The following is a 27,871-nucleotide window of genomic DNA, read 5'->3' as shown; positions in this document are numbered from 1 at the left end:
CCTGAGGAGTAATCTGTCAGTTTTCATTAGCCCCTGGACCAGCAAACCTCAGCCAGCAATGATGACCTCCAATTCTCCTCCCCGAAAGGTGCCATTCCTGCACTTCAGGTTTTACACAGCATGTTTCACTGTTTATACTGTCTAATAGAGCAGATTGGCTGCACTTGATGCAAAATAAGAGACTCGAGCCTCAGTGTATCTGTCACTCCACTGACTTCAGTGATTTATAAGAGCTTGGCATCAGGCATTGAAATTTACTGCATTAAAAACTAATGGCAAAGATTTTACTGTGCCCATTAAAATCTTCTGTTAAAGACTTAAAGTACAACAATTAAATGTAATTAAAACTATCCACTACAAATATCAATACATTTTGTTCTGTACAGTGTGAAAATATCTCTTGCTGTTCCCTCATCTTTCATCTCTTATTTTAAAGACATTGATTTATTACTTTACAGCTTCAGTAGACTGAGAAAGCCTGATGCTCAGACTTCTTACATGTGACTTCTGAGTCTCATTTCTCAAATGTATTGCACGGTTCTTTTGACAGTTATGCTAGATCTGACTAGTAATCAGTTTTCCAACAGTTCAACTACAGCAGCATTATTTTGTTAGTGTTTCCCTCTTTTATGTTTAGTTCACCATAGATGGAACTACAATTTTGAACTTTGTTTTGGTACATATAAGGCAGTGTGACAGCTTTGACTGTATTCTCAATGAAAACTAATTCATACACACCACTAAGAATATTCTTAGAAAAACAAAGTCCTGTGGAATGATAATCCCTCCCCTCAATAAAGCCTTCCTTGTTCCACAATCCCTTTAATTTCCCTTTTTTCAGAGACCTATAAAGCCACCTGTAAAATATTTCATGATGATCATATAAAGGCAAAAAGGGCTTCGGTGACCTTACTTTAATTTGACTCCAAACAAATACTCTAAAGGAAGTTTTAAAGCAATGAAATTGCAAATGCATATAGGATTAATTGTTAATCTCTTTAGCAGTATCTTTAAAATGTAAGCCATAAATGTATTCCATGCTCTTTCTCCATTCCTATTTCCAAAACAAAATATTTCCAGAAAGAGTGGTTCTAGCACTATAGATCTTTCTGAGTAGTCTCTTAAATATTGCATTCTTGAAGCATTAAAGGTTCCATTCTACCTCCACTTATAGGCCATTCAACTCTGATTTTTGTGTAATTGATGCAAATGAAGCATGTAATAGTGTTTTGTCAAATGCATGAAAAATGGTTTTAGGACCTTCTAGTTATAGGAGAAATGAGAATGAAGACAATTTGAGAAGTTAAAGAAGGTTAAGAATATGTTAGGTGATTTGATTCCTCCAATGCACAAAAATACTTATGACTTGTCTACCTCCAAGACTGAATGGATATGCTAGCCTTACCTTTTTGCAGATAAAATACCTTTACTTCCTAGATTACCCAACAAATAGACTGAGCGTATTAGCAGCTATATGAATGATATCTAGAATAGGTCATGTGCATTTGCTGATGGTTGCATGCAAAACACAAAGCACTTCTGGGTGTTAGGCACATATTAAAGCATCACTATATTAACTAAGAGATTTAATGTTCTATCCATTTCTTTTTCATTTAGTGCATTTAGAAAAGAGGCAGCTGCTAAACCCTAAGGTTGAAACTCACAATTCATAAGGTTTCAGAAGTTCAGTACCGGTGGGCCACAAACACTGAGAAAATCGCGGAGTGCAGTGAAGATTGTGTAGAGTCAAAGAGGTAGGACCTGATGTAATAAAAGGTTAAAAGGCTCACTGCCTGGAATATCTGAGTACATCACAAGGAAAACTAACAAAATCAAGCTCTCAGGTCCTGGAAATAGAAGACAGCGACAGCCCTCCCAAGTAGTTTATAATAAAAATATATTTTCTTCCATTTCATTTCATGGCAGACTGGTTTTACAGCACCGGTAATTCACCTTTCTCAAAGATGATGCAGTTTTGTATGGCAAGTAAAACTTACTTTTTGACCAAGCCATTTATCCACTCCTCAGGAGGTCCTCCAGCAAATCAGTGGAGTTTCTGTATAATACAAGGAAATAAACTGGCTGATAACAGATGCATGATAAAACTGTTTTCCTTCACTCAATATGGAAGCTGAGGTTGTAGAAACATGAAAGGTGTCTTAATGTGGCAGTCTTCAGATTAACACTCAGCCCTAGGATGCCCAAGGCATCTTCCATCAGCTTGCGTACCAAGCACCAAGGAAATGGGCAGGGTGATAGTTTGGGAGCTGAGCTTTGGAGTGGAGAGGAATGGGACTTTGATCCAAGGTGGCACATACGGAAGGCTGTCAGATGTGGAGTGGTATCACAGGCTTTTAATTATTCTGATCTTGAAGCTGAATTTTGTGCCACGGTGTATAATAACTATTGACATTTACTGGGAACATCTTGACAGGTTCTTTGTGGAGCACTTACCGACCTCCATACAGCATGAGTACAGCAAAAATACTTAGAGTTAATCGCACTGATCTCTACGGAAGAAATGACATGTTGGGCTCTTTCTTCCTTATGACTGATGACTTATCCTTCTAAAAATCTGATTAATTTTGACCTTATTCAAATAGGCAGGTAGCCAAGTAGCCATCTGCATGTACAACTACATATAAACTGCATGGATGTACACTTGCACATCCAATCAAAGTAGCTGCATGTGCATTTGAGGTTGTGCACGGATCAAGACCTAGTATGTGGATTTGGGTTAAAGGTTTAAAAATAAAGGTAAAGCGTAAGTCTTCAAGTTTACTTCTCTCTAGGGACTGAAAATGAATGACTGTTTTCCTAAAGATGTCTTTTTAGCTTTTTTCTGAAGAATACTTACATATTGTCCAACAGATGTCAAGCAATACTTTTTGCCTATAACTGATATATATTCTGCCACTTTATGTACTAATATATATCCTTCTATGCTGTCTTCTGAACTGTAGAGGCATTAGATCACCTCTTCGTTAGCCAGAAAGTTCTGGTTACAGAACTTCTGGGTACAGAAGCAACTCTTTTCTCCATGTGAAATCTACTCATCCCAAAGATTTCTGTGTTCCTATGTGAGTAGAAAGGGAAAGAAAAGCTGACACACAGTATATCTCCACTAGGCTTCACCACACCCATCAAAACCAAAATACATGTATTTGAGTGGTTTAAAATACTCCATTCAGATCCTACTGCTGTGAAACTTGGTGTGGGGAAAGACAGCTGAAGGAAGGTATAAGATACTGCATAAATCATCGTGATTGCCTTGGGATCTACTCCAGTCTCTTTTTCAGACTGGAGGACAACCTCTGCATGTAAGGGGGACAACTTTGCTTAGGGATTACTTGTAACACTGTCAGCATTTGGGGGGACAGTCGGATTCAAAACACGGAAGCTCATTAATTCTTGAATACCTGTAACAAGGTTCTTGGTCCAATATGGCTGTACCACGCAGCCTCCAAATCGAGTGATATGCTGGAAACTTGCATTCCTTGTCCCTTAGTTAGTAAATAAGTTTAAATACTAGCAGTGTGTGTGCCTGCTTTTGCATTGAAGGATGGATTAGGGAAATGTATTGACTTGTTTTCCACTTCAGTGGAAACACTTTCCATGCAATCTATAGATAACAATGAGTAAAGAGTCAGGCAATGCTGCTTAACAAACCCACTTACTTTAAGTGCACTTATCGGTAAATACCTTATTCCTGGAAAAGTATAGTGCCTACATAGATGTATCACAGTGCTTCAATTTTTGCAGCTGGAAGGCAGATGAGATACCCTCCTTGGGGATTATTTTCAAAATTATGTGCTCTAGGTGCAATCTGGTCCACTCAGTCAAAAAACAAAAGCATTTTCTAAATGCCTATCTGTGAGCCCCAGGGATGAGTTGTCTCTGGCAGCAAGGATTAGGTATTCAGAGACGGCAGAGAAACCACCTCCCTCTTTCTTCAACTCACAAGGGCAGAGCTTTGACTACACCAGAGGATGTGCTGGACACCACATTAAGAGCCTGTGAAAAGCAGAATCATCCAGAGCAGCCGTTCTCAAACAAAGGCTTAGGTGCCCAAAGAAACATTTGAATTGCTACAAGGTCCCATACCTTGTCCATGCTATCATGGCCTTGGAGACCCATTCGGAAAAACTATGCAGAGGCAGGTAACCCTTCTGAATGTTTTTTTTCAATGCAAATTCAAATGCTTATGCTGACACAGCCCCCTCCAGAGGGACCAAGGCCACCAGTCCACACCCAACAGCAGGAGGGCAGAGCCTGTACCACTGGATGTCACAGGACTGCCTGTCCGCTTGCTTGAAAGCTGTGCTCTTCAAAAGCTCTCAGACACTTCCAGTGATCCCAGCCCCTTCCTTCATCAGCTCAAGTGTGCTCCCATGCCAGCAGCAGGTGCCTGCAAGGAAGATTACCAAACCATGCCAAAAAGAGCCCATCATCCAGCTCACCCCAGGGGGGACTATACAGCAGGCAATAATTTTCCTCATTCTCCTTCCTCCCTCCCTTCCTCCCAAGTGAAGAGCAGAGACCCACAGATGGCTGCCAGAAGCTGCAAATCTCCTGCCCTTTTGCCTTTTCAAGCCAGCAGGCTTGCAAGCCTCAGCAAGAGTTGAGCCTCGAAGGGCTGGCTGGCCCCGATCCTCTTAGCTGCCATATGGCTGTGGTGGCATTAGCTTTCTTCCCTTCCCCACCCACCAGCAGAGACGTGCTCAGCAGCCACACCTGGAAAGGCAAGAGAGGCAGCATTTGCCAGAGCCAGTCAGCACAGAAGTCACAATCACACAGGTAGAAAAAAGTCTAAGAAAAGGGGGTGGGGGCGGAGTGTGGACCCTGTTTGCAGCACATAGGCACTGCCATTGCCTGCTGCTTGGCTTTGCCCCATGTCTCAGTCTGCTCTTCCCACCCTGCTCCCACTATTCCCCTTCAGGCCAAAGTTGCTGACATGCTCAGCACTGGCTACAGAGACCATGACCATGAACAACCCCCACAGAAGTGCTCCACTTCCAGTGCAAGTACTGACTACTTCAGACCACACCAGAAACAGGGCAGAACAGTTTGGGTCATCAGGGTATGGCTTTATGCCCCTTTTAGAGGAACTCAGGGGATGGAAGCCAGCATAAGGCACCTCTTCACCTCAACATTCTGCCTGCTGCCTCACAGCTACTTCACACATGGCTTTTCCACATCCCCATGTTTATTTATTTATTTATGAGAGTCTTCCTCCACAGAAAGTCCACTTTCCAAGAAACATTTGGCTACTCAGCTTGCAAATGCTCATATTGCGTGGATATATCTTGTATCTTCTCACTCACTGACTGTGCTGGCCAAGGCAAGGGAGACAAAGAAATGCTCTATATTCAGGCTGAGAACATCCATAATTATCAGTTCATGCCATGGGTCAGCTGTGTTGCTCCTGTTTATCCATTTTGAGATTGTTGTGACAGAATAGTGCTACTAAAACAGGATCTGTTGCCTGCCCAGTCTTCACACAGCTGACTGAACATGAGCCAGCAGTGTGCCCAGATGGCCAAAGCGGCCAACAGCATCCTGGATTGCATCAGGAACAGTGCGGCCAGCAGGAGCAGGGAAGTGATCGTGCCCCAGTACTCAGCACTGGTGAGGTCGCACATTGAATGCTGTGCTCATTTTTGGGCCCCTCAGTACAAGAAGGACATTGAGGTCCTGGAGCGTGTCCAGAGAAGGGCAACAAAGCTGGTGAAGGGTCTGGAGAACAAGTCTTACGAGGAGAGGTTGAGGGAGCTGGGGTTGTTTAGCCTGGAGAAGAGGAGGCTGAGGGGAGACCTTATCGCTCGCTACAACTACCTGAAAGGAGGTTGTAGTGAGGTGGGTGTTGGTCTCTTCTCCCAGGTAAAAAGTAATAGGACAAGAGGAAATGGCCTCAGGTTGTGCCAGGGGATGTTTAGACTGGATATTAGGAAAAATTCCTTCACCAAAAGGATTGTCAAGCACTGGAACAGGCAGCCCAGGGGAGCGGTTGAGTCACCATTCCTGGAGGTATTTAAAAGACATGTGGATGTGGCGCTTAGGGACATGGTTTAGTGGTGGACTTGGCAGTGCTAAGTTAACAGTTGGACTTGATGATCTTAAGAGTCTTTTCCAACCTAAACAATTCTGTGATTCTATGAGTTTATAATGCCCACATTCTGGGAAAGAGCAAAAATGCTGCAGGCCATGCCATGAGGCACATCAATAGCCTTGGCAGAACTGGGGCTGGTGAAGGGACTGTCTCTGACAGTATACTGCAATCTCATTTCTTCTCACGTACCCATATCACTTGGACTGTATTTCCTCTTCAGCATTCCTTGTTAGCCCAGTTCCAAACTCCCTTTTCTTCTTGGGATCCTGAATGTGATGCCACAATGAATACAGAGTGCCCTCAATAAGTGGGACATGATGTTTTCTTTAAAGGTGGCTTTAGCACTGAGAAGACTCTGTGGACTATGCCCATTTTGCCAGGAAACACTTAAGTGCAGAGAGAATGGGACAACAGAACAGACTGTTTTGTGCAAAAATGAGTCCAAGACCTCCCCAGACCTACCTTGGAACTGACTCTGAGTCCAAATCTGACTCTCACACAAGCCAAGCCATGTGAAATGTGCTACGTCCTGCTAGTGCTGCGAACAGCTCCTGAAAAGGATTAAAGCCAGGACAGACAAGTATGAGGTCACTTGCCTGAGTTGGAAGAGAAGATGGCTGTCTTGGCAGGGGGCCAACTGAGAAAGGCAGAGCTCAGTAGTTTTGAGGGAAACCCCATTGCTAGTAGGTCACAAGTAATCTGGACAGGCTTCTGTTGAAGCTGAACAGGACAGCATCCAGTCTGTCCAGACTTTACAGCCTACAGTCTTGTCATGGAGTCCATGACAGACTCCATCTCTCATGGAGACCTTGCTTCTGTGTTGAGGGAGTGGTGTATGACTCCTCACAGATGTCCCATTTGAGTGTCTTCTGCAGTGGAGGAAGAAAGTTGGTCCACCCTGTCCCATGCCCTGATGGCTTTTAGATGACCGTAGCTTCTGAGAACCTGGAATACTGTTTTGTTTTTGTTTACCAGTGATGGTCAGTCTACGCCTCTAGCCTGACTGCGTCATGACAAGAATCATTTGATTCAGACCATAATGCAACACCATCTCTCTTGCCAGGGATAAAATCTGATCATATCACATTTGATGACACATGACGTTGTTCTCATTCATTGCCCCACAGATCTAAAAACCATCCTTCCCCAAAAGTAAGGAGGATGTAAGGACATGTCTCCTCACACTTCTTTGCTTTCACAATCCTGCCCTGCATCACTCCATGCTGTAAACCTGTGGCTCTAGACCAGGTTTGCAGGCACTCCCCATAAGAGAGGGTGTCAGTGTCTTAGGTCCCAAGCACAAAAGTATGATGGAGAGATACCATGGCTCCTGCCAGTGCACCCCAGGATCTTTGAAGGGAAAAGTATAAATGTGTCCTGCTCCTTGAAGGCATCTGAGTAAGACAAATCCCTAGGAAGTGCTGCACATACTGTATGGACTGCCACATATTGACTCCAAGGCATGGACTGGCCTGGAAACCATGGTGCAAAAAACTCACAGCCAGAAGCCAGCCCTTCACCCATAACCCACTTCCCTTACATACTTTTAAGCCATGATGTTACAGCCTGAGCCAGGCAGTGTTTGTTATGCGGGCCCTTGCAGGATCACCGTGTGTGCGCTACAGACCAGCCTGGGTCATAGCAAGAGGCAGAAGAGCCTTATGGGAGATGCCAGCCAAGGGTACAGCCTGTTGTGTTTCACAAGCTTTACAATTTTGGGGTCACTATACACAATTCTTGTGTATGTTCCATCAGCCTCCTTGAAAGTCTTGTGACAGCCGATAAGTACACCCTGTCCTAAAGCACAGAACAGAGGCATTCAATTCAGTATGCTGTTCAGGTGACTGAAGTACCAGCATTTTACAAAATAGCTTATTCAAGAACAAATTATGTACGTGTCACGGCTCTCTGCAATAAATGTAGAAAGTTTTATAGTGCATTTGATAAAAAACTCGACTTTGATTTGGTTTTTTTAATATCATTTAACTAAAATTTTATGTTCGTGATTGCTTTCTACAATATGCAATGCCAATGGAAAAGAAATATGGGGAAAACTACATTGCAAGCAGGAAAAGAAATTAATAAATAAAATGGGCTGGAAGTAAAACAGATGGTTGGCACCTGGTGGCTCTGTATAGACCTGGGTGACAGTGAAGCTGTTCCTATGGTTGGAGAAGGAAAAAAAGGGAAGGGAAACATGACCGTACCACTGTTGCATTTGTGCTGTTTTAGGGCTTTTGCCATTGGGGGTCTGGGGTTACTAGCTGTGCCAAAACTGAAGGTTAGTCCTAGTTCCTCAGCTGTTCACATTCCCTAACACTGCTCTTTTCCCACAGTCTGGACGACACTGTGCACATAGGCCAGATTACCACCATCGTGCATGCCTAGGGATCAGGACCTCCAAGCACAGCATGGCACTTACCCCCTCCCAAGCAAAGCCCTGGCATGAGAGCAGCCTCTGCTGCTCTGTCTTGCAGTCAGCCTCTCAGGAGTGCTGCGAAGCGGGAAGCCATCGCAGTGCGGTCACTCCATGTATCTCCATGCCCTCCCCACTTCTGAAACACACCTAAATGGGATCCATGCAAGGCACTGCGTTATGTATTGCTGTCTCAGCAAGGGGGCATTCCCTGCACAGAGGCTCCTTTGCAGAGGTCTGTGACCTCTCCAAACAACTTTGCTGCAATACTGTCTCCAGTGGTCTAGATCTCTGTATGACTTTATGGACACATACAGTCTCAGAAATAGGATGTCAAGAGTTGTCAGTCAGCTACAACTCATCTTTCCCACAAGGCTATAGAGTGTGACAGTAAACACTCATCTTCAGCTAAACCCATTTTGAAAAATTACTTGAAGGCAAGTTGTTGAAAAAAAGACAGGCTGTTTCAAACGGAAGCAGTAAGGCCAGTGTCTGCGCTGATTTGCCTTAGGTTTGGATACATAAGGTCACATAGTAGGAGAAACAAGGGAAAAAAATCAGCATATGCTGTATAATGGCATAATTTTAATAACAAAATTGCTCATTCTTACCTCTTACTCAGAGATTCATTCAGCCAACCTGGAACCTTACCTCCTCCCTCTACAGGTTGTCTTTAGCTTGCATTGGTACTTGGTGATGTGTACACCCCATACAGGAGTATACATACATACATACGTAGAGTATACAAGGAAATACTACACTGAGCGAAGCATGGGAAGGATAGGAGCCAGCACCGCTTTTCTCACCCGCGCTCTTAGAAAACTGGCTGGTTCCAATCAACCTCCAAAGAGGTTGCATCCACTCCCACAAACCTCCTGCTGCAAAGGGGCAAGAGAGGTCCAGATTAAGGAGTGATGGACTAACATTTGATATGGCGCTCCTATACCAGAAGCGCGACCTTGCATGCCGTGGTAGTAGGATGGAAGGCCGAGGCACTGCCACCAAAAAGCACAACTACAGGAAGGATATTGAGACCACTGGTAGAGAAGTGGCTCTTCTCTTGTGTTGTATGCATAACAACTGTGATTCCAGTGCGTTTTGCAACAGCTCTACTACTTCCAAAGTCCATGAGCAACAACAGCGTTCAAAATTCATCACCTCAGCCTTCTAATGCTGGTTTTTCAGCACACAAAATGTCATTACGTGGATTACATGCCAGATTTTGCAAGGTCATTTCCAACATCCCATTTCAGGAACAACCACTATCTACCTCTTTACTGAGCACTCAGCACTTAACACAGTCAAATCATTTTTATGTAACCATAGTAAAATTAGCCCCTCTGGCCAGACTTCGGCAGGTAATACTGCAAACATGTACGAAGAAGTGCTATACCCTGATTATCATGATTGTAGCAGCGCTCCTGTGACACTCGAGAAAGGTTTTATCACGTCTCTGCAGTATATGTTTTAAGCAGCTGATCAGAGACACTAGCCTAAAAGCATCCTCAAACAGACATGACAAAAAAAGTTGCTCTTTTTATAGTTCATGTACTTAAGTGCAAGAACTGCATAAATGACTTATAACCTTTTTAATACTATAGCAATCAGTTGATTTACCACATCTTTAAACGAGCATCCCAGAATTTCTGCCTCCTAGGTCTGCAAATGTGCTTGAAAGACTTGGCCCCTGAGCATCTATCTTCCGAAGTTTTAAGTTTAGCTACTATTTCTTGACATGAACTTTCCATATTTTATAGAATTTCCAAGCTCACAGAAGAATTCCCACCAGAGTGCTTCTAAGTGAAGCACTGGGAAGCAGGTAACTGTAACATTAGCAAAGCATCAAAATTTAAAAAGTGAATTGCTCCTTTAATCTGTTTCAAAAGAACTAATCCTACTTCAGAGCCCAGCCATATTAGGCTGTACACTCGAAAATTCCACAAGGTTCAGGAGTAGAAAGAGTAGGCTAGAAGCACTGTGAAAATTAGCTCATTTACAATAGAAATGCTTAGGAAATCCATTAATTTGGGGGGTAATAATGTCAGAAAAGATGCACGTGATCTCACCTGCTCGCTCTCTGTATTTTGTTCTCTGTTTAAGAGAGAAAAAACATCCTCTGCAATTCCAGATTCTCTCCCTTCCCACAGAGGACAGGATTGTCTAGAATTTGTTTTATTTTTCAATTCCCAAAGAATATTCATATGAATAATTTACATTAGTGACTGGAAAAATCTAGATAACTACATATAGACGACTTTGGAAATAACTTCTCACCAATCGGAGTATATGGAAGTGTTCTGATTAACAGCATTTTGTTCAAATAAGATGCTTTTAATTATGGTTTTAATTGATTATTGATACTTAACTACAGCTGTTTGCAAGGAAAACATTCTGTATGAATAATTATATGATATGATCAAAAAAACCAGTCATATCTGTTTCCACTGTGCAGTTTATTCAGTTTCAAATTAGAAAAAAATTACTAAGTATTTGACAATTCACATGCATAAACTCAAACATTTCAGCCCAAAAAAGTGTTGATTTCTTTCAGTCTTGTATTAAGGCATTCAAGAATTTCACCTAGGCAGACAAATATCTGGGTTTTTAAAAAAAGAACCAAAATAGAGAGACAAGCTATAACTCAGTTTTACTTCTGTTAACAAATACGACCAAAGTGAGTCCTGGTAGTACGCAGTTGCATTCTTTATCTTTTCAGTTGTGTATAGCTGATAGGAGTCAAAGTGATCGGGAAAGAGTTATCTTCAGCAAAAGTTTTCTTCAACAGTGTCTTGATTTGGAGTGCTGAATAAGCCATTGTAATGTTATGTCTGCCAGGACAGATAAAACAAAATGAAAAACTCAACAGCCTGTTTGCAGAGTGTAAAAGGACAATAGAACACCAGCAGGTTAATACAAACAAAAAAACCCCAAACAAACAAAACCCGGAAACCATAGGCTCTCATTTACACCTAATTAAAAAATCAGTACTTAAAACTCCAGGGAGGGTTTTTTTGCTGTTGTTTTTTGTTTGGTTTTAAATAATGTGCGCTTTGTATTCTTGAAATATGATGACTGACATCAAGTTCTCTAAGCCACATACTAAGAAATGTTGGAAAAGCAAAGATTTAAAGTGACCATAAAATGAACTGTAAAATCCACGCTAGAATGAAATGCAGTGTGAGAACAAAGGCAGGAAAACACAACCAGGAAGAAAGAGAAGGGCAAACATCTGACAAAGCATTAAGAAGACATTTAGGCAGGTTGTAGGAGTCCAAGGCCTCTGAAAGACATGCAACACCGGACTAAAATTTGGTAGCTAAAAATGTCACCCCTCCAGATACAACTGAATGCATTGGGCTGAAAACTGCGGCAGGTTCAAACTGATTCATGAGCAGATTAGATCTTTTTGCCTCAAGGCAGTAACATCTATCAGGGAGGTAGGAAGGATGTCAGGGGGCAGCAACAGCTCTAGACCTCAAATTTAAATTTGTTGCCACATCTGTCCTAAGTTCAAGACAGCGCTTCATGAATATCCTGGCAGAGCAGCTTCGGCACTGAGACTGCAGACAACAGCATCCCTCGGCATCTAAAACAAAGCTAATAATGATATACTAATCTTCCACAGTCTCTCAGGATACAGAAACTGGCAGCCTTACACCTACACCTACTGATGAGACCAGCTAGCTAAGCTGCAGTTTGCACTGAAAAACGACTATCATCTCATTCAACTGTGTTGACATCAATCAAAAATGCAGATGAAGAAGACAGGTCCCAGTCTTCTTAACAGCCTAGTAGTCTTATCACTTTAATAAGGTAAATATTTTCATTATAGTTTTTCATTATAAATCATGTTTTCCGGTTCCTTGATCTCCCTAGGGTCTTGCCCAACCTCTTTTCAGCTTCTCAAGGTCTTCCTCAAAATACGGCACGCAGTACTCCAGTAATGCCTCCACAGTTCCAAACAGAGGTGATATACGCAGTCTCCTCCCATTTGTTATTTCTTTGAGCAAATATTCAGGAACCAAGTTAGCTTTTCTAGGCACAGTGTTACACTGGAAGACACTTGACTGATATTGTTAGGAATTGAGCCTTTATCATCACTACTCCCAGGACTTCAACAAGTAAGTGATCTACATGGTTCTGCATTAGTGATCCCTCTTTTCATTGTTTTCTCATTTGCAAATTTTAGCATACCTTTTTTGCATGCTTTTCTCCTCCAGGCCATCCATTTAAATGAACCAGGATCAAAACCTATTTCCTCCAGGATCCTTTCAGAAATTAAGTTATTTTTACCAGTTTCTAGTCACAATACCACTTTTAGATCCTCCACTGCAGCCTGCCAATTTGGTGAGGATCAACACTGCATTTCTAAAATGTCAGTCACCTTTGCTGCCCTCCACCTATGCAGATAATCCTGACTCTGTTGTCTTCCTCAGTCCTTATATCCCAAAGTCTGATCTTCCCCAGCATAACAGTACGTTCTGTGGATTTCCCTCACTCTAAGATAACCGTTGCACCCCAAGCTGCAGCAAAGCTGGGTCTGGTCTTCTTCAAACCAAGTACCCGAATCACGTACACCACTTCCAAGAGAAGCCCCCACTGCCTAACACGTCCCTGCACACAGCTGGAATCTTCCCTAGCTCTCTGAAGCCCAGGTGCCATGGTATAGTCTCCTCACCACCTCCACTGCCCGGTCGTCTCTGCCTAGGATGGAAATTTCCCCTGCTGCTAAGAGAAACTGGCTTTCCTCCCATTCCCACCGTCTCTCATTCAGCTGAGACCTACAGAGCTGCCCAGCTCTTCTAACGAGTCTGGCTTCCTAAAGAAGCAGCTAAAAATACCTGCTGAGGCTGTATCCATCCCATCCAGCACGACTTGTCTTAGCAGCGTGCAGGGAAGACGGGTGGCACAGACACAGCATGCCCCCAGGCACCTGCTGCTGCTGGCTCAGCCTGTGCTTCACCCCCTCCTCCTGCCCTGTGTCGAGAAGGGGAGAACATGATAGAGGAAAGGGACAGGAAAGTGGAAGAAAAGGGGGAGAGAGGAAAGGGCAAAAAGGAAAGGCAGATGGAAGATAGCTTCATGGGGCTTTTATAGGTCCTCACTGCCTTCAGGATACACTATCCATGTCTCCAGTAGGACAAAACCACTAGTCCCTCAGTTTGAGGAACACTGCCATACAGCCACATGCAGGGCCTGCTTACAAAGTAAAATCGTGTATGGAGTGAAACACTTGCCAAACTTTGTTAAGTACCACCTAATAACTGGAAGGCCTTCATATCCAGTTACTATTTTTTCAAAAGTAACACAGTTTTTGTGAGGGATTCAGTTACTTTGGATTTTAAATATGCTTTTCCAAGACTCCCATCAAATTTATTTCTTAACTTCTCATGGAACTAAATAATTCTACAAGAACTTTTAATTTACACATAATTCTGTGTTAAATTGAATTGAATGCAATATTTGCAACAAAATCTTTCAAAGTAAATTGAGATTTTCAGTTATATATTGGAATTTGATATTAAAATCTCATTAACATTTTTAACATCTGATCTGATCTGTACAAAGCATACACTGATGATGCTGTAAAAAAAAGCTTACCAATGTTATCCTTCTCTTTACAGGAAATAGAATAGCAACAGATTTCTCTGTCTTGAATAGCTGAAAGGTTTCTACAGAAACAAAAATAATAAAATAGGTAGTGTTGTAACTCCACAAAAACTGACAACATAAATTTCCATTACATTACATGCTTTCTGCTTTTTACTCAGTGGGTTCCATCCTACCCTCAGATACTAAATTTCTAAAATATGCTACTGCACACAAAACCCCCCATATTTCTTAAACTATAAAGAGTAAAAGGTTATAAAGTCATTTCACAAAAATTCAAATTTCTCATTAAGTCAGTGTAATAACAAATAGGAACACAGAAATCCATGAGCTGAAAGTAACATTTTGTAGTGGCAACCGAGTAACACTACGACGTCTTAGCATTCACCTTTTCCTCTTTTCACTTAGAATTCAGTCTTTATTTCTGATAACTCTTCTAATCAAATAACAATACTCGAGTGATCACACCATTATCTTCAGGATGTTTATTAAATTCCATAGAGTAATAAAATATATAAATATGTTATATTTTATTAATAAAATATATAAAGATATTGTATATACTATAACAAATATATTATGTTCTATATGACACATTAAATATATCTGATTCCTACTGAAAGGATGTCTCTACATTTAGGAAGAAACTGATTCTTAATTAACTCTGTTTATTTCTGGGAATTTCCCTCGCCCCCTCAGAGTTTCTGAGCACTCTGTTATTTTTTCATTTATTTATCCTCACACAAGTGACGCAGACATGCAGGAAACAGATTACGTTCCTGGAGCAGATGGGGAGTGGAGGCACTGAGAAGGGAAGAGTCTTCAGATCACAGAAGAGACTCTAATAAAGAAGAGAACTAAATAGTGACCTCCCTGGACTTCAGGGGAGCGGGTTTGGCCTCTTCAGGGATCTGCTTGGGAGTCCCATTGGATAAGGCCCTGTAGCAAAGAAGGGCCCAAGAAAGCTGGTTAATATTCAAGGATCATCTCCAAGCTCAAGAGCATCCTAATGAGTCTGGGAAAAAAGCCAGGAGGCAAAAGTGGATCAACAATGAGTTTCTGGCAAAACCCAATGACAAAAAGGAAGCATACAGAAGGTGGAAGCAGGGACAGGTAACCTGGGAGGAATACAGAAACATTGTCCAAGCATGCAGAGACAGTTAGGACAGCCAAAGCCCAACTGAAATTGAAGCTGAGAGATGTCAAAGGCAACAAGAAGGGCTTCTGTAAGTACTTAAGTGACAAATGGAAGGTAAGAGAAAATGTGGACCCATTGCTCAGTGAGTCGGGGGACCTGGTTACGCAGGACATGGAAAAGGCAGAAGTACCAAATGCCACCTTTGCTAGCAAGATTAGCCTTCAGGAATCCCAGGCCCCAGAGACCAGGGGGAAAGTCTAGAGCAAGGAAGTTGTACCCTTGATGGAAGAGGATCAGGTCAAAGAAAATGTCAGCAAACTAGACATAGAGAAGTCCATGGGCCCTGGTGCGATACACCTACAAATGATGAGGGAGCTGGTTATGTCATTGTGAGGCCACTCAGGATAACCTTTGAATGATCATGGCAACTGCGACAGGTGCCTGAAGAGTGGAGGAAAGAGCGGGAAGGAGGACCCAAGGAAACTACATGACAGTCACCCTCACCTTGATTCCTGGGAAGGTGATGGAGCAACTAATCCTGGAAACAATTTCCCGGCATGTGATGGACAAGAAGGTGATCAGGAGTAATCAGCATGGATTCACAAAGGGGAAATCATGCTTTACCATCTTGATAACCTTCTACAATGAAATCTACAGCTTGGTAGACGAGGGGAGAGCAGTGGATATTGTGTACCCTGACTTCAGTATGGCTTTTGATGCAGTGTCCCATAATACCCCCACAGGAAGTATGGGCTGGATGAGCAGACGTTGAGGTGGACTGAAAGCTGGTTGAACTGTCAGGCCCAGAGCATGGCAATCAGGGGCACGATCAGTTGGAGGCCAGTAACTAGCAGTGTACACCAGGGATCAATACTGGATCCAATACTGTTCAATGTCTTCTTCAATGATCGAGATAATGGCGCAGAATGTACGCTCACCAAGTTTGTTGATAATACAAAACTGGGAGGAGTGGCTGATACAGCTGAGGGTTGCGCTGCCGTCCAGAGGGACCTCCACAGACTGAAGAAATGGGCTGACAGGAACCTCACACAGTTCGACACGGAGAAGTGCAAAGGCCTGCCCTTGGCAAGGAAGAACCCTGTGTGCCAGTACATGCTGGGGACCAACTGTCTGGGAAAGCAGATTTTCAGGAAAGGACCCGGGGGTCCTGGTGGATGTCAAGTTGAACACGATCTAGCAATGTGGCAAAAAAGGCTAATGGTATCCTGGGCTACACTAGGAGGAGTGTTGCCAGCAGGTCAAGGGAGGTGATCCTTGCCCTCCACTCAGCACTGGTAAGGCCATACCTGGGGTGCTGTGTCCACTTCTGGGCTCCCCAGTACAAGACGGATGTGAAGCTACTGGAGAGAGACCACTGAAGGGCCACTAAAGCGACTGGAGCCCTCACAGACTAGGAAAGGCTGAGAGAGCTGGGATTGTTTAGCCTAGAGAAGAAAAGACTCGGGGTGGGGGGATCTTATTAACATGTACAAATATCTGAAGAGAGGCTGTAAATAAGATGAAGCCCAGTGACAGGACCAGAGGCGATGGGCACAAAATGAAACACAGGAGGCCCCTCTGAACATAAACATTTTTTACCTCTGAGGGTGACCAAGCACTAGCACAGGCTGCTCAGAGAGGCTGCAGAGTCTCCATCCTTGGAGATATTCAAAAGCTGTCTGGACACAGTCCAGGGCAATCAGCTCTAGGTGGCTCTGCTTGAGCAGGTGGGTGGACAAGATGACATCTAGATGTTCCTTCCAACCTCAGCCATTCTGTGTTTCCTAAGTCCCAGTTTAGTTGCTTAGCTTTTGAACCATCCTTCTATACTGAAACTTCACTTCCCACTGATTAAAATTATGTGATTTGAGACAAAGAATCCTATTCTGCAAAATCAGTGCTACACTGGCCATTTTTACAAAATTGTGTATTTCCTTTACAATTACCCTTATAATGTATCAATTTAAGTTAGTTTCAGTAATCCATAAGTATATGCTTTGGAAACATGCCAAAAAATACCTGAATTGCTTAAATTTGCAGTCACTAGTTTGAAATGGTTCTGTTCTAATGCCATTTGAGCATTAAACTGCTACTACAATGTACTCTGAAAAGTGTCTGTGAGCCTATTACTATCTATAGCAGTGTTATCTTCAATGATGGGAAAACAGGATTGTCTGAAACAACTTTATATAACAGAAATAATAAGAGAGGTTCAAATCTACTGCAGTCAGTTATCAGCCTAGATTGCTATTTCAGCTGCCAGCAGAGCTCGAAGTGGAGTATCTGAGAATGTAAAATGGAATCTCTTAGCGCTGGTTATTGCCACAGACTACCAACGATTTTCTCTTACATATCAAATTTCACAGTGTCTCAGCTTTTTACACAGGCCAGCTACTTACAATTTCTCAATTAACTGCTTTTCATCCAGTGCACCTGGGAGGTCTCTTTTATTTCCAAGGACTAACACCTGAAAGAAATCATTCATATTCATGTTAAACCCAGAAGCAGTAAAAGTTTATTTTTGTCTTTAACCATTTGTTGGCATTATTTTGGATCTTGCAGCTAAGTATTTTAGAACGCTACGGTAGACATATTCAAAATGACCAATGACTGTGGGATCATCATGGAAATCCCACCCCTAGTCAGGGTCAGATGCTGGATGCACACCCTCTGAAAACTGGATCAAATTATTTCCAGGTGTATCTATAAGTATCAGAAGGCTCCTCTGGAAGAGAATCTCTCTATTCTGGATGGCATTATGGGATGGTGTCAGACTGTATGCAACTAAACCTGAAGGACAGCATGTAGCAGGTGCACTCAAGTCACCAATGGACATTCAATTCACAGGACCAGACGAACATGAATCAAAAGTAGGGCCCTAGCAGTAGAGGCTTGGTTCTCAAGACCCAGATGTGACTCTCTCTGCAGTTTTGCTCTCCTGCTTCTTAATGTTGACATACTAAACAGACCGGCACCCAAACCACATACCACCCAAGCATCATCCAAATGACTGACTTCTTCCACTTTGAGCATCCATGGTAGAAATCAGAAAGTCAGCCATTAGGAATTAAGCTTGAGAAATGCAGAAAATGTACTGAATAGATGCTGCATTATGCAGTACTTAAGGCTTCAAGTATAAATTATGGTCAGATAAATGGGTTGAGCACACTCTAAGATAAAGTTAGCAATGGAAGGTTTTTCTAATTATGATTGCATTATTGTTTTCCAGGCGCATTACAATTCTGAGTCAAGACTGTCCTATTATTTCCTGTGAATCTGGAATGCATTAAAACTCATTATTTGCAGTCTCAGATTAATAAAACTACCTTAAAATCTATATTGCCAAAGCCTGTGTACAATAAATTGAAGGAAGTTCAATACTAGTTATTACCCGTGAAATAAAGTAAGTAAAAAATACATTACTGCACCTCGGAAATTACTGTGCTGGTCAGGCTGGGCAATTGGAATGGGATATTATAACATGTAAAAGGAAAGGAACTTAATTAAATACTTCTGAAGATATGAGAGACCTGTTCTTCCAGGAAGGAAAAGCGAGAAGTAAAACAGGATGTGAAGACAGTACAAAAGACAGGCAACGCCACTCACCATGAATGGCATGATTATAGATTTCTGTAGGATTTGTTCAATTATGTACTTAACGTATAAAACCAAAACAATAATAGCAAATCCTATAAAAAAGATAGGGAGTCACCTGAAGACCTCTCTTTCGAGAACAGATTTGTGAGAACTTTATTCTCACAATGGTTTCATGTTGGCTGGCTGTCTACTCATCCTCAGGTGACTCTGACCACTTGCACTTGCCAAGTGTCCAAACATCTGCTTACAAAAAAGGGGCCAAGCAAGACCCATCAAATTGTGAGTAATTTTTTCCTAATTTGTATGTACCACTGTTTTCTTTCTTATGATCGAAGGTATGAAATCTTGCCTGGTGATGTCAGCATCAAAGATCAATGCTAACCTAATGGATTCCTACTGGGTCTAAATTGGCAGTTTTCATTCAGTTAAACATTAGTCTCCACTTCCGTAATTCCTCACCAGAATTTCAGCAGAATATACTATTCTTTGACACTTCCTACTGGAGAACAGATGCATATTTGCATTTTTTCCACGCAGTTTGGTTTGAAAAACTAAGAAGTCAAGAAAAAGAAAAAGTCAGGACACACAAAAAGCCAAGCTCCCACAATCTCTGGAAGCAGAGGGCACTATTTGATGTTAGCATCTGCCAACCTTCAGAAAGCCAAACCTCACATGCCTTAAGATACTGCCGGAAATATGTCTGGGTCACTGGTTCAAACCCAGCCAACAAGGGGACTGACTGGAAGTAATTACTGTCTGATAATGCCTCATGTGAAAATGAATTTTTTTCCAAATCTACTCTGACCTTTAGATGAGAAAACGTCAAACATACTGCAGCACTGATAAGATGCTGAGTCCTCCGAAAAAATGGCACAATAATTTTTGCAAGAGTATAAAGGCTGCATCAAATTTAACCTAGTATTTTCAAGACTCCAGAGGAACCAATTCATGAGGTCTACATACACTGTCTACATTCAGGTAAGAATAATGATCAAAATACTTACTGGAATTCCATGCAATTGTGGCTTATCTATCAAACTGTGTAGTTCATTCTTTGAAGCTTCTACTTTTTCTAAGTCTGCTGCATCCACCATGTAACTGCAATGGGAATATATTTATGATATTGTCCATTACTTGCAAAAAGTTAAAACATCTGAAATGTGACAAATATGTTTGCATAGACAGTCCCGAGTTGTATACGTCCTGCATTTATTAATACAGGAAGATACAGAATTAAATACGGGCAGTTGGGAAAAAAATGGCCTGAAGCATGCAAATCTCATATATCTGGGTTGCTGGCTGTGTAAAACACACTACTTTTATCATCTTGGGTCTTCTTATGTGATAGAGGTAGACAGGAAGAAAAGCATTAAAATACATTTTGTATGGGCATACACAAGAAAACTTACACAACTGCATTGACTCCTCTGCAATAACGCTCCCACATGCTTCGAAACCTTGGCTGCCCTCCAATGTCCCATACCTGGAAGAAGTAAGAACACCCCAATCCCAAAACATTTTTGAACTACACAGTACTAACAGAACAGAAGAACTCTTACATGCAGCATGCACGTTATATTGATAATGCCTGAACACAGGCATTTTTTTACGCGACCTTCCTCAGGAGAGTGGTCTTCTCAGCCCCTTCCAGCCAATGGAGGGGGACAGGCACGTTCACAGGGCAAATCAGTCCTGTGACATTAACAGCTCCAAATGACCCTCTGGAGAACACTACCCTTTCCCACTCACTGCAAGAAAAGTCTTACTCAGATACCAAAGTGAATCCTTGCAAATGCAGTCTAAAACCCAGAAAGAATAGCATCATTGTATGAGAACAGTCATGATGTTCCATTTTCTATGGGGCTAGGGAGACCTGAGTTAAGAATGCATCAGGCCTTCAGCAGGATAAAGATGGATATTAAGTAAATAAAGAGTTGGCCAGAGAGCAGATTGAGTCCACATATAGGATGATATACTCTAGGGATCTCCAATACTTCCACAGCTCTCCCATTTGTTCATCAGATGTGCTTGAAAAGACACATGGATTAACCGATCAGAACCAGAAAGGAAACAGTAGTGTAGGGTAGGCCTGAAGTGATTAATCAGTGAATCTTAAGGCAAGGAAGCTCAGATCCTGCTTGGGATTTTATAAAGCCCCAATCCTGCAAATACTTATGCATGCTATTAGTGTCCAGCAATCCCGCTAAATTCTTTATCATTAAAAGACTAGCACATCATTTTCCCGTACAGGAGTTATTCTGCTTTGCTTGCAAAAATTCAGTACTTCTGATGGATGACAATAACCTTGTTTCAAAACTGTTTCTGAGATCAAAATACCAAGGAAAGGACCTAAAACATGCAGGCAAGGGCTGCATGATGATGTAGCTGTTGCAGTAACATCCAAAGACAGTTGTGTTACAATTGACACACATATTAAAATAGTGGTGAACACTGAAAAATAAAAAGAATGGATTTGTTTCTATGTCAAGGACAAAGTGAAGTAATTAGTTCTTACTTTAATCAGATATAGCTATTAAAACAATATGTACCACCTACCAGATCTAGGTGGCATATCCAGTACAGCACAAACTAAATTTGGAAGTAACATACACAGAAACAAAATTTTCTTAAGAGTTGTTTTTATACGTATACTTTATAAATCCAAACATATTAAACCTGCCGTGGCAACAAAGACTTGCACGACAGAGCGACACTTAATAGACCTTTGGGATAGGCCTTTTTCAACTAATGTAGACTATATTTTTAATTCCATAATCTATAAATCACATTCATGTATCAATTTCTCTATCATTTTCAACACCTTATGTTCATATTTTAGAAATAGGTATTTCCCCATTCACCATTAAAATCATTTCCTGATTGACATCTTACTGTACCTTCTGGCATAAAATCAGTATATCACCTAAATGTAGACTGCCTTTTATCCCATTTATAAGATCAAGAATTTTACACGTAAAAGAGTTGAGCGAACTTCTGACCATGAACTGGATATCAATTATTTTCTGCACTGACCTTTGAAGCGCTGTTTCAAAAGTCTTAACAAAACAAACCTTTTATTTTAAAGATTTGAAAGAGATGAGTACACAGTTCAGTATTATAGTGAGATGACAAACCTCACACCAACGCTAATTATTCCAATAACTCATCGGGACCTTGAAACAACCAGTAACCATCTGGTGCACATCTGTGCGTCTGGAAAAAGAAACTAAATTATTTTCTTGGTAGATCAGGGAAGAAAGAAGGGGAAAGAGAACGGGGAGGTCCAGTAGTAAGATTAGATTTTTTGAGACCGACAGCGATTATTCCTGGTAGCCACAAAAATCTAGAAGATGATGTAGCCTCGACTAATCACAAAAGAAATAATACAAGATAAAGAAATACTGGGTTTATCCTTGTTTGATGATACTATATCTATACTATAATAAATTGCACTGCAGAACAAGTATTATTGTCATTAGGAGAAAAAGTCACCTTGAAACAATGGAAAGATAAGTAATTTCCCGTCAGTTTCCCTAATAAGGCTTACAGCTATTCATTAAAGTACAATATGAAGGACAAAATAGACTAGGTGTTTTTAATAGTGCTTGGGAACCCAGCTTAAGTCAATATATTAAGTTATAATTATCTGAAATAGGGAAAGAAAATAAATGCATGAATTTTAAAAAACCCTCACCTCTTTGCCTATGTAATTAAAATGGTGCTAGTAGTAACTTTCGAATTCCCTTCATTATATTGAATAGCCAATGACAGAGTTAACTATTCAACACACAAATCTCTGCCCCAAACCATTTCCACTGTACGACTGAATGGACAGAACTGGGAGAATACAAAAGTCACCCAGAAAGGAAAGGGGAGGGGTCTCACCATCAGAGAAGTTTTCTCGCATGAGCCTTGCATATTTTGTACATCACCTATTTTTGTATCCCAGTATTTAGTACACAGCTAAAAAGCATATTCTGGGTGTGAACTGGGAGAGGCAGGAGACTACACCTTAACAGCAGAATATGCAGCTAGCTATGAAAATAAGTTTATTTTGCCTAGGTGTTTTTAAAAAGAGACTAGACTTCAAATTGCTCTCATGGCTTTCATTAGCCCCTCAGGAATAAAATTTTCATAATATTTAAGAGGTAATTTTATCCCCAGAAAAGCAGCTGATTTTAAGAATCAGAAAATGCCTACAGAATTACCAAACCAAACAGAGAAAAAGTTTCTTTGATACCCAGTACCATTGCCTTACAGGAGATTAAAATCTCAAGGAGTTGTTTTTTAGGCTCAATTTCAAAGGCATACACCTTATTTCTACTGCATATTATAAATCACTGTTTTATTTCTTCCTGTCTACTCCTGTAGAGCAGTAATTCTTCTAGTGCTTGCAGGTCTAAACTCTCATAAAATAATTTAATTTGTAAACTAGATTAATCACTATATTTTGGAACCATCATTTACCATAGTGCTTATACTTACCTGTTAAATCAAATTCTTCTAAAACAGGAATCTCTCTGGATATGTTTCTTATTCAATTTCTTCATGTGGATCTAAGGCTCCTTCTTAAGACTGCAGCTACCAGCTATGTTTAAAGAGCAAATCCTTTTCTTTTGCACAGAGGTGTATTATGACAGTTGAGCAAAAATGAAGCTCGAGAATAGGTTCAAAGATTTTCTAAAGCTTTCAGTTACAGGAAGGCTCATTAACACTCTAGCTGTGTTACTTTTAATTAGCTGATATTGTGGGAAGGCCTGACAGCTAATGAGAAGGTTGCAGAAAAAGTATTTTCTAGACATCAGTTTTACATAGCTTTTTTTCAGACATGCTGGGTAGGATATTTCTTGTGGACAGAGATGTGTACAATGATGCATTTGTATCCCTATGTCAATGCATGGGTTTAGTACCTACGATCTCACAGTAGTCTGTGAAGCCTAGACAGCTATTCAGCTGACCAAATGTAATGCTGTCTTTAGGATGCTCTAGGCTTGACAATACTGACTAGAGTTCCTCCGACTATTATTAAAGGAGCTTAAGCCTCATTGTAGACATATAGCTATTTAAATTCAGGCATCTTAACTTGCAAGCTGAATCCAACATTTCAAATACTTGAACTCAGAAATCTATCTTTCTGCTTGGAAGTATTCAGAAAATATCAGCCATAAAACCTAACCTGAACAAACAGGTGAGGAAATCCTCAACACACAGAAGTATGCGGGCAGAATAATGTAGCACCAGCAACATCCAACACCACGCTGTACACAGACAAGTCCACGTATACTGAGATGTGACTAATGAGTTCATGCATACACAGCAAGCAGTCACAGCATTCACAGCCAACTCAATCTGTAATGACAGGGAGTAACTGGAAAGGGTGGGATTCATTTCCCTCCACTTCAGCCACCTAAAAGGTAGGCATGTAATCCAAGTGACTAAAATTCCTCTGTGGGTACTGAAGAGCTCAGAGGGCACCCACAGCAGGAAACAATTGCATCTGTCTTACCCACCTTGCCTACCAGGTGAACCATTCTTGCAAAGCACCCACTGCTTCCCACCGAGTTTAGACAATTGACTCACGCTGGTTTCCTCCCTTTGACCTGGCTCAGGGGAGACAAATCCTAAACAGTGACCTATTCCAGACTAGAATCTTCAACCAGTAATATTCAGCTTCCCTGTCTAATAAACAGGAAGAATAAAAAGAACTAAATCAAATAACCTTCAAATTTTTAATAAATAGCACTGTGAAGACAAAACTATGAAGCCCTACTTGTAGTACCAGTCATGTAACCTATTATGGAAGTTTGAATACCTTACTAACTTAGAATACTTACTACCTATCTATTATCCTATATTTTGGAATCAACTTTACAGTTGGTCTTAAAGCTGAAAAAATATGTCACGTGGCTACATTTCCTGCAGGCAATACTTCCCAGAACATTGTGTTCTTTGAAATCATTCTTGTCCTTTAAAGAACCTTGTTATCACTCCTCACTGGCGATAGAGTCCAACTGTTAAACATTTTTTTGCAACTAGGTATATTAGTCACGTCAGACAGGACAAAAACGCTATATGCAGACTTCACCATTTATAGCTATTTAATTTAATCGTAGCACTTTCACTGAAGAACTGGAAATGGACTTAAGACTTGCAACACTAAATGGATGAGTATCTTCAACTCCTGAAAACAAGCACAGAGGCATTCTAATGGGAGGGTGTATTTCTCGGTGATCAGGGTATATTTGCCATTTTATCAGAGACACAAGGTACCATGTTGGAAGGATCAACAGGTGGATTTTAAAAAGGATACAAAAACAAAGTCTGTTCTCAGAAACTGTTTTCTGAACCTCATGCTCCTTACCTCCACATTGTGATCTAAGGCAGAAGAGCACCAGGGAATCCAGCTTTAGAGATAAGCCTGTAATCCCTCCAATCAAGACGTAACACACCTCTAAATAGAAGGAGCCAATCCATCCTAGCCTCAATATTGTCTCCTCCCCGAAGTAAAAAGCCCTGATCCTGTGTGACCACATGCAGTCCTTTGTACCCTCTTTTCATATGATCATGAATCAGCCTCTAGACTTCAAAGTCCAAGAGATTCTGGTGAAAGTAGGCATACAGAGGTTGTAAGTTGTAGGCAGAACTTGCATTTGGAAGACTGAGGGTGAGGACACCAGAGGCAAGGACACTGCTAGCTCAAAACAGCCAATCAATAACTACTGTAGTGATTATTAATTTTGCTTGTCCTTGAAGAACATGTAACCATGAAAGCAAAAATAAGTATTTGCTCAATATGAGAGAAAAGCCAGGATCATGTGCAACAGTGTGTATTCTGGGAAAAGGTAATCTAATATTGGTAGATTAGACAAGAAAAGGACGTTCTCCCAGGACAGACTTAACCCCACAGAGCAGCTCCCTGGCACTCTCCTCATGTGTCCTCCTTGTCCTCTACCTCTCAAGTCTGAGCAATCCTGACAGATTCCCAGCATTTATCAATGAGGCAAAGCTGCTGAGGACACAGCTTTTACGGTTCCCACGTGTCCCAACAGGATGTTGAAATAGAACATATGTGTATGTAAACTACAGATAACTTCAAGCTGGGAGCAGATAAAAAGAAAAAAAAATCAGAATCCTGAAGTATCCAGACCAACTAGAGGGGTGGTCTGAAGTAAGGCAGCTGAAATTTAACACACACAAGTTCAAAATGCTACATTTGGACAGAGGGAACCAAATGGACTAGCTCAAAACGGATAACCAGGCAGAGGTGCAGGACAGAAAGCTTGAGCAGTTCACAAACTAAATACATGTTTCAACAGTGTTGCAGATCTTAAATCAGCATGTACTAGCAGAAGCATCTTATGTATGATTTTGGAAGTACATACTGCCCTGTCCTCAGTGTCAGGCAGGCTCTGCGTTTGAGCACCAGTCTGTAGAACACACACAGACAAATCAAAAAAAGTCCAGATGAGAAAAGAAATGGTGAGATCTTGAAAATGTGACCTATAAAGGGGGAAGCAAAACCATTAGGTTTCCCAGGAAATGGCTGCCAGATATAGAAGAGAAGAAAAAAGCAGCTCAATTTGTGATGATGGCAACTCATGTCAGATATTAGGGAAAAAACCTTTCTAACACTTAGAGTGAAAGAACATTGTACAAAACAAGGGATCTTGTAGAAGCTTCTTCATGAGGTACTGGAGCACATCCAAAGAAAGGCAACAAACTGGTGAATGGTCTGGAGCGTAAGTCTGATGAGGAGCGGCTGAGGGAACTGGAGTTGTTTAGTCTGGAGAAGAGAAGGCTGAGGCGAGACCTTATTGCTCTCTACAGCTACCTGAAAGGAGGTTGTAGTGAGGTGGGTGTTGGTCTCTTCTCCCAGGTAACAGGTGATAGGACAAGAGGTTGAGGCAGTACACACAGAGGCTTGTATTACTTCATGATACATGAGATGGTGACATGACAGGTATAATGTTTCTTAATTGCTGCTGAATAGCAGGATGAAGTATTACAAAGCAAGAGGATTCTGTTTCTATGCGGATGTTTGGAGACTTGGAAACTCTACTATCCAGAGCAGGGAGGGATGCTGCAATGAAGACAGCTGGAAGAGGAATGAACAGAGCTGGGATAATCCTCCTCCTCCCCCTCTGCCACATCAGAGCAAACAGCTTTTCTTCGCCCTCCAGCAGACTGGCCTGCGCTGGCCCGGGCGGCAGCTCCCGTGGAAGGACGCTGGCCTCTAGTGGCAACAGCTGGGGTGACCAGAGTCCAACCTCTGTAGCTCCAGGCCCGCTCCCTCCAGACTGCAATATCCGCGGCGGGGTGCAGAAATTGGCTGGCAGTGCTATTTTAAGAGAGCAAGCATAAACGAAGTGCAAGAGCAAGGAAAATGAAGTTGCTGCATTGCCTGACTGTATGCATGTCTTGTGTTGCTCTATTTCTTTTTCATACCTGAGGCTATCCTAAAACCACCACTGTGACGATCAACAGTTGATTACTTGGGAGCCTCACAATCATTTAAAATAACAGTTTGTGAGGCATGTCTTCGGAGGCTCTGATTATTTGGTTTGTTAAAAGAAACTTTTTAGCCGCTGTTTAGCTTATTGAACAGTAAATCTCCGCAAAGCAAAAAGATGACTAATACTGAGCTAATCTAAAACCAGAGCAATCCCATCAAAATCAGACCACTCAGGAAGCAAATCCTGCTTGGAATTAAAACCCCAAATTAATTCACTCATAGATTTTTTTTTTGTCATAAAGAAGCAATAACCATCAGTTTCATTATGAACTCCATCAAAATAGTTGTAACCGCTCCATAACTTGTAGTACATTAGGTATTTTGATACTGGAAATCATCTTGTAATTTAATACCTCAACCACAACCTACCAATTTATGAAGTTTCCTGCTTAGACTTCAAATGCTGCCTGGTAAAATCTTTCCTCTTTGCCTCCTCTTTTTTCTGGAAATAATAGGTAACAAAGTTATAAAATACACTGACAAGCCAAA

At 41.4% G+C, this 27,871-nt stretch overlaps 1 protein-coding gene across 2 annotated transcripts in view; it reads right to left on the bottom strand.

Annotated features, from left to right (window-relative positions):
- Positions 1-10,961: 10,961 nt before the first annotated feature.
- Positions 10,962-27,871, bottom strand: part of LOC142051751 (ADP-ribosylation factor-like protein 8B) — a 28,241-nt gene continuing 11,331 nt past the window's right edge. Inside the window, exons 3-7 of one of the 2 annotated variants that reach the window (XM_075081207.1) lie at positions 20,280-20,353; positions 19,875-19,968; positions 17,673-17,740; positions 14,127-14,197; positions 10,962-11,353 (exon numbers count right to left, since the gene is read on the bottom strand). In XM_075081207.1, coding sequence (XP_074937308.1) covers positions 11,304-11,353; positions 14,127-14,197; positions 17,673-17,740; positions 19,875-19,968; positions 20,280-20,353 — 357 coding nt within the window. In that variant the 3' untranslated portion in view covers positions 10,962-11,303. The remainder of the gene's footprint in view (positions 11,354-14,126; positions 14,198-17,672; positions 17,741-19,874; positions 19,969-20,279; positions 20,354-27,871) is intronic. The other variant, XM_075081208.1, reaches the window with a different exon arrangement.

This window comes from Phalacrocorax aristotelis, chromosome 1, assembly GCF_949628215.1.
Source record: "Phalacrocorax aristotelis chromosome 1, bGulAri2.1, whole genome shotgun sequence".
Taxonomy (NCBI): domain Eukaryota; kingdom Metazoa; phylum Chordata; class Aves; order Suliformes; family Phalacrocoracidae; genus Phalacrocorax; species Phalacrocorax aristotelis.
Note: the sequence above shows the minus strand (reverse complement) of the source record. Positions and strands in the feature narration are given on the sequence as shown.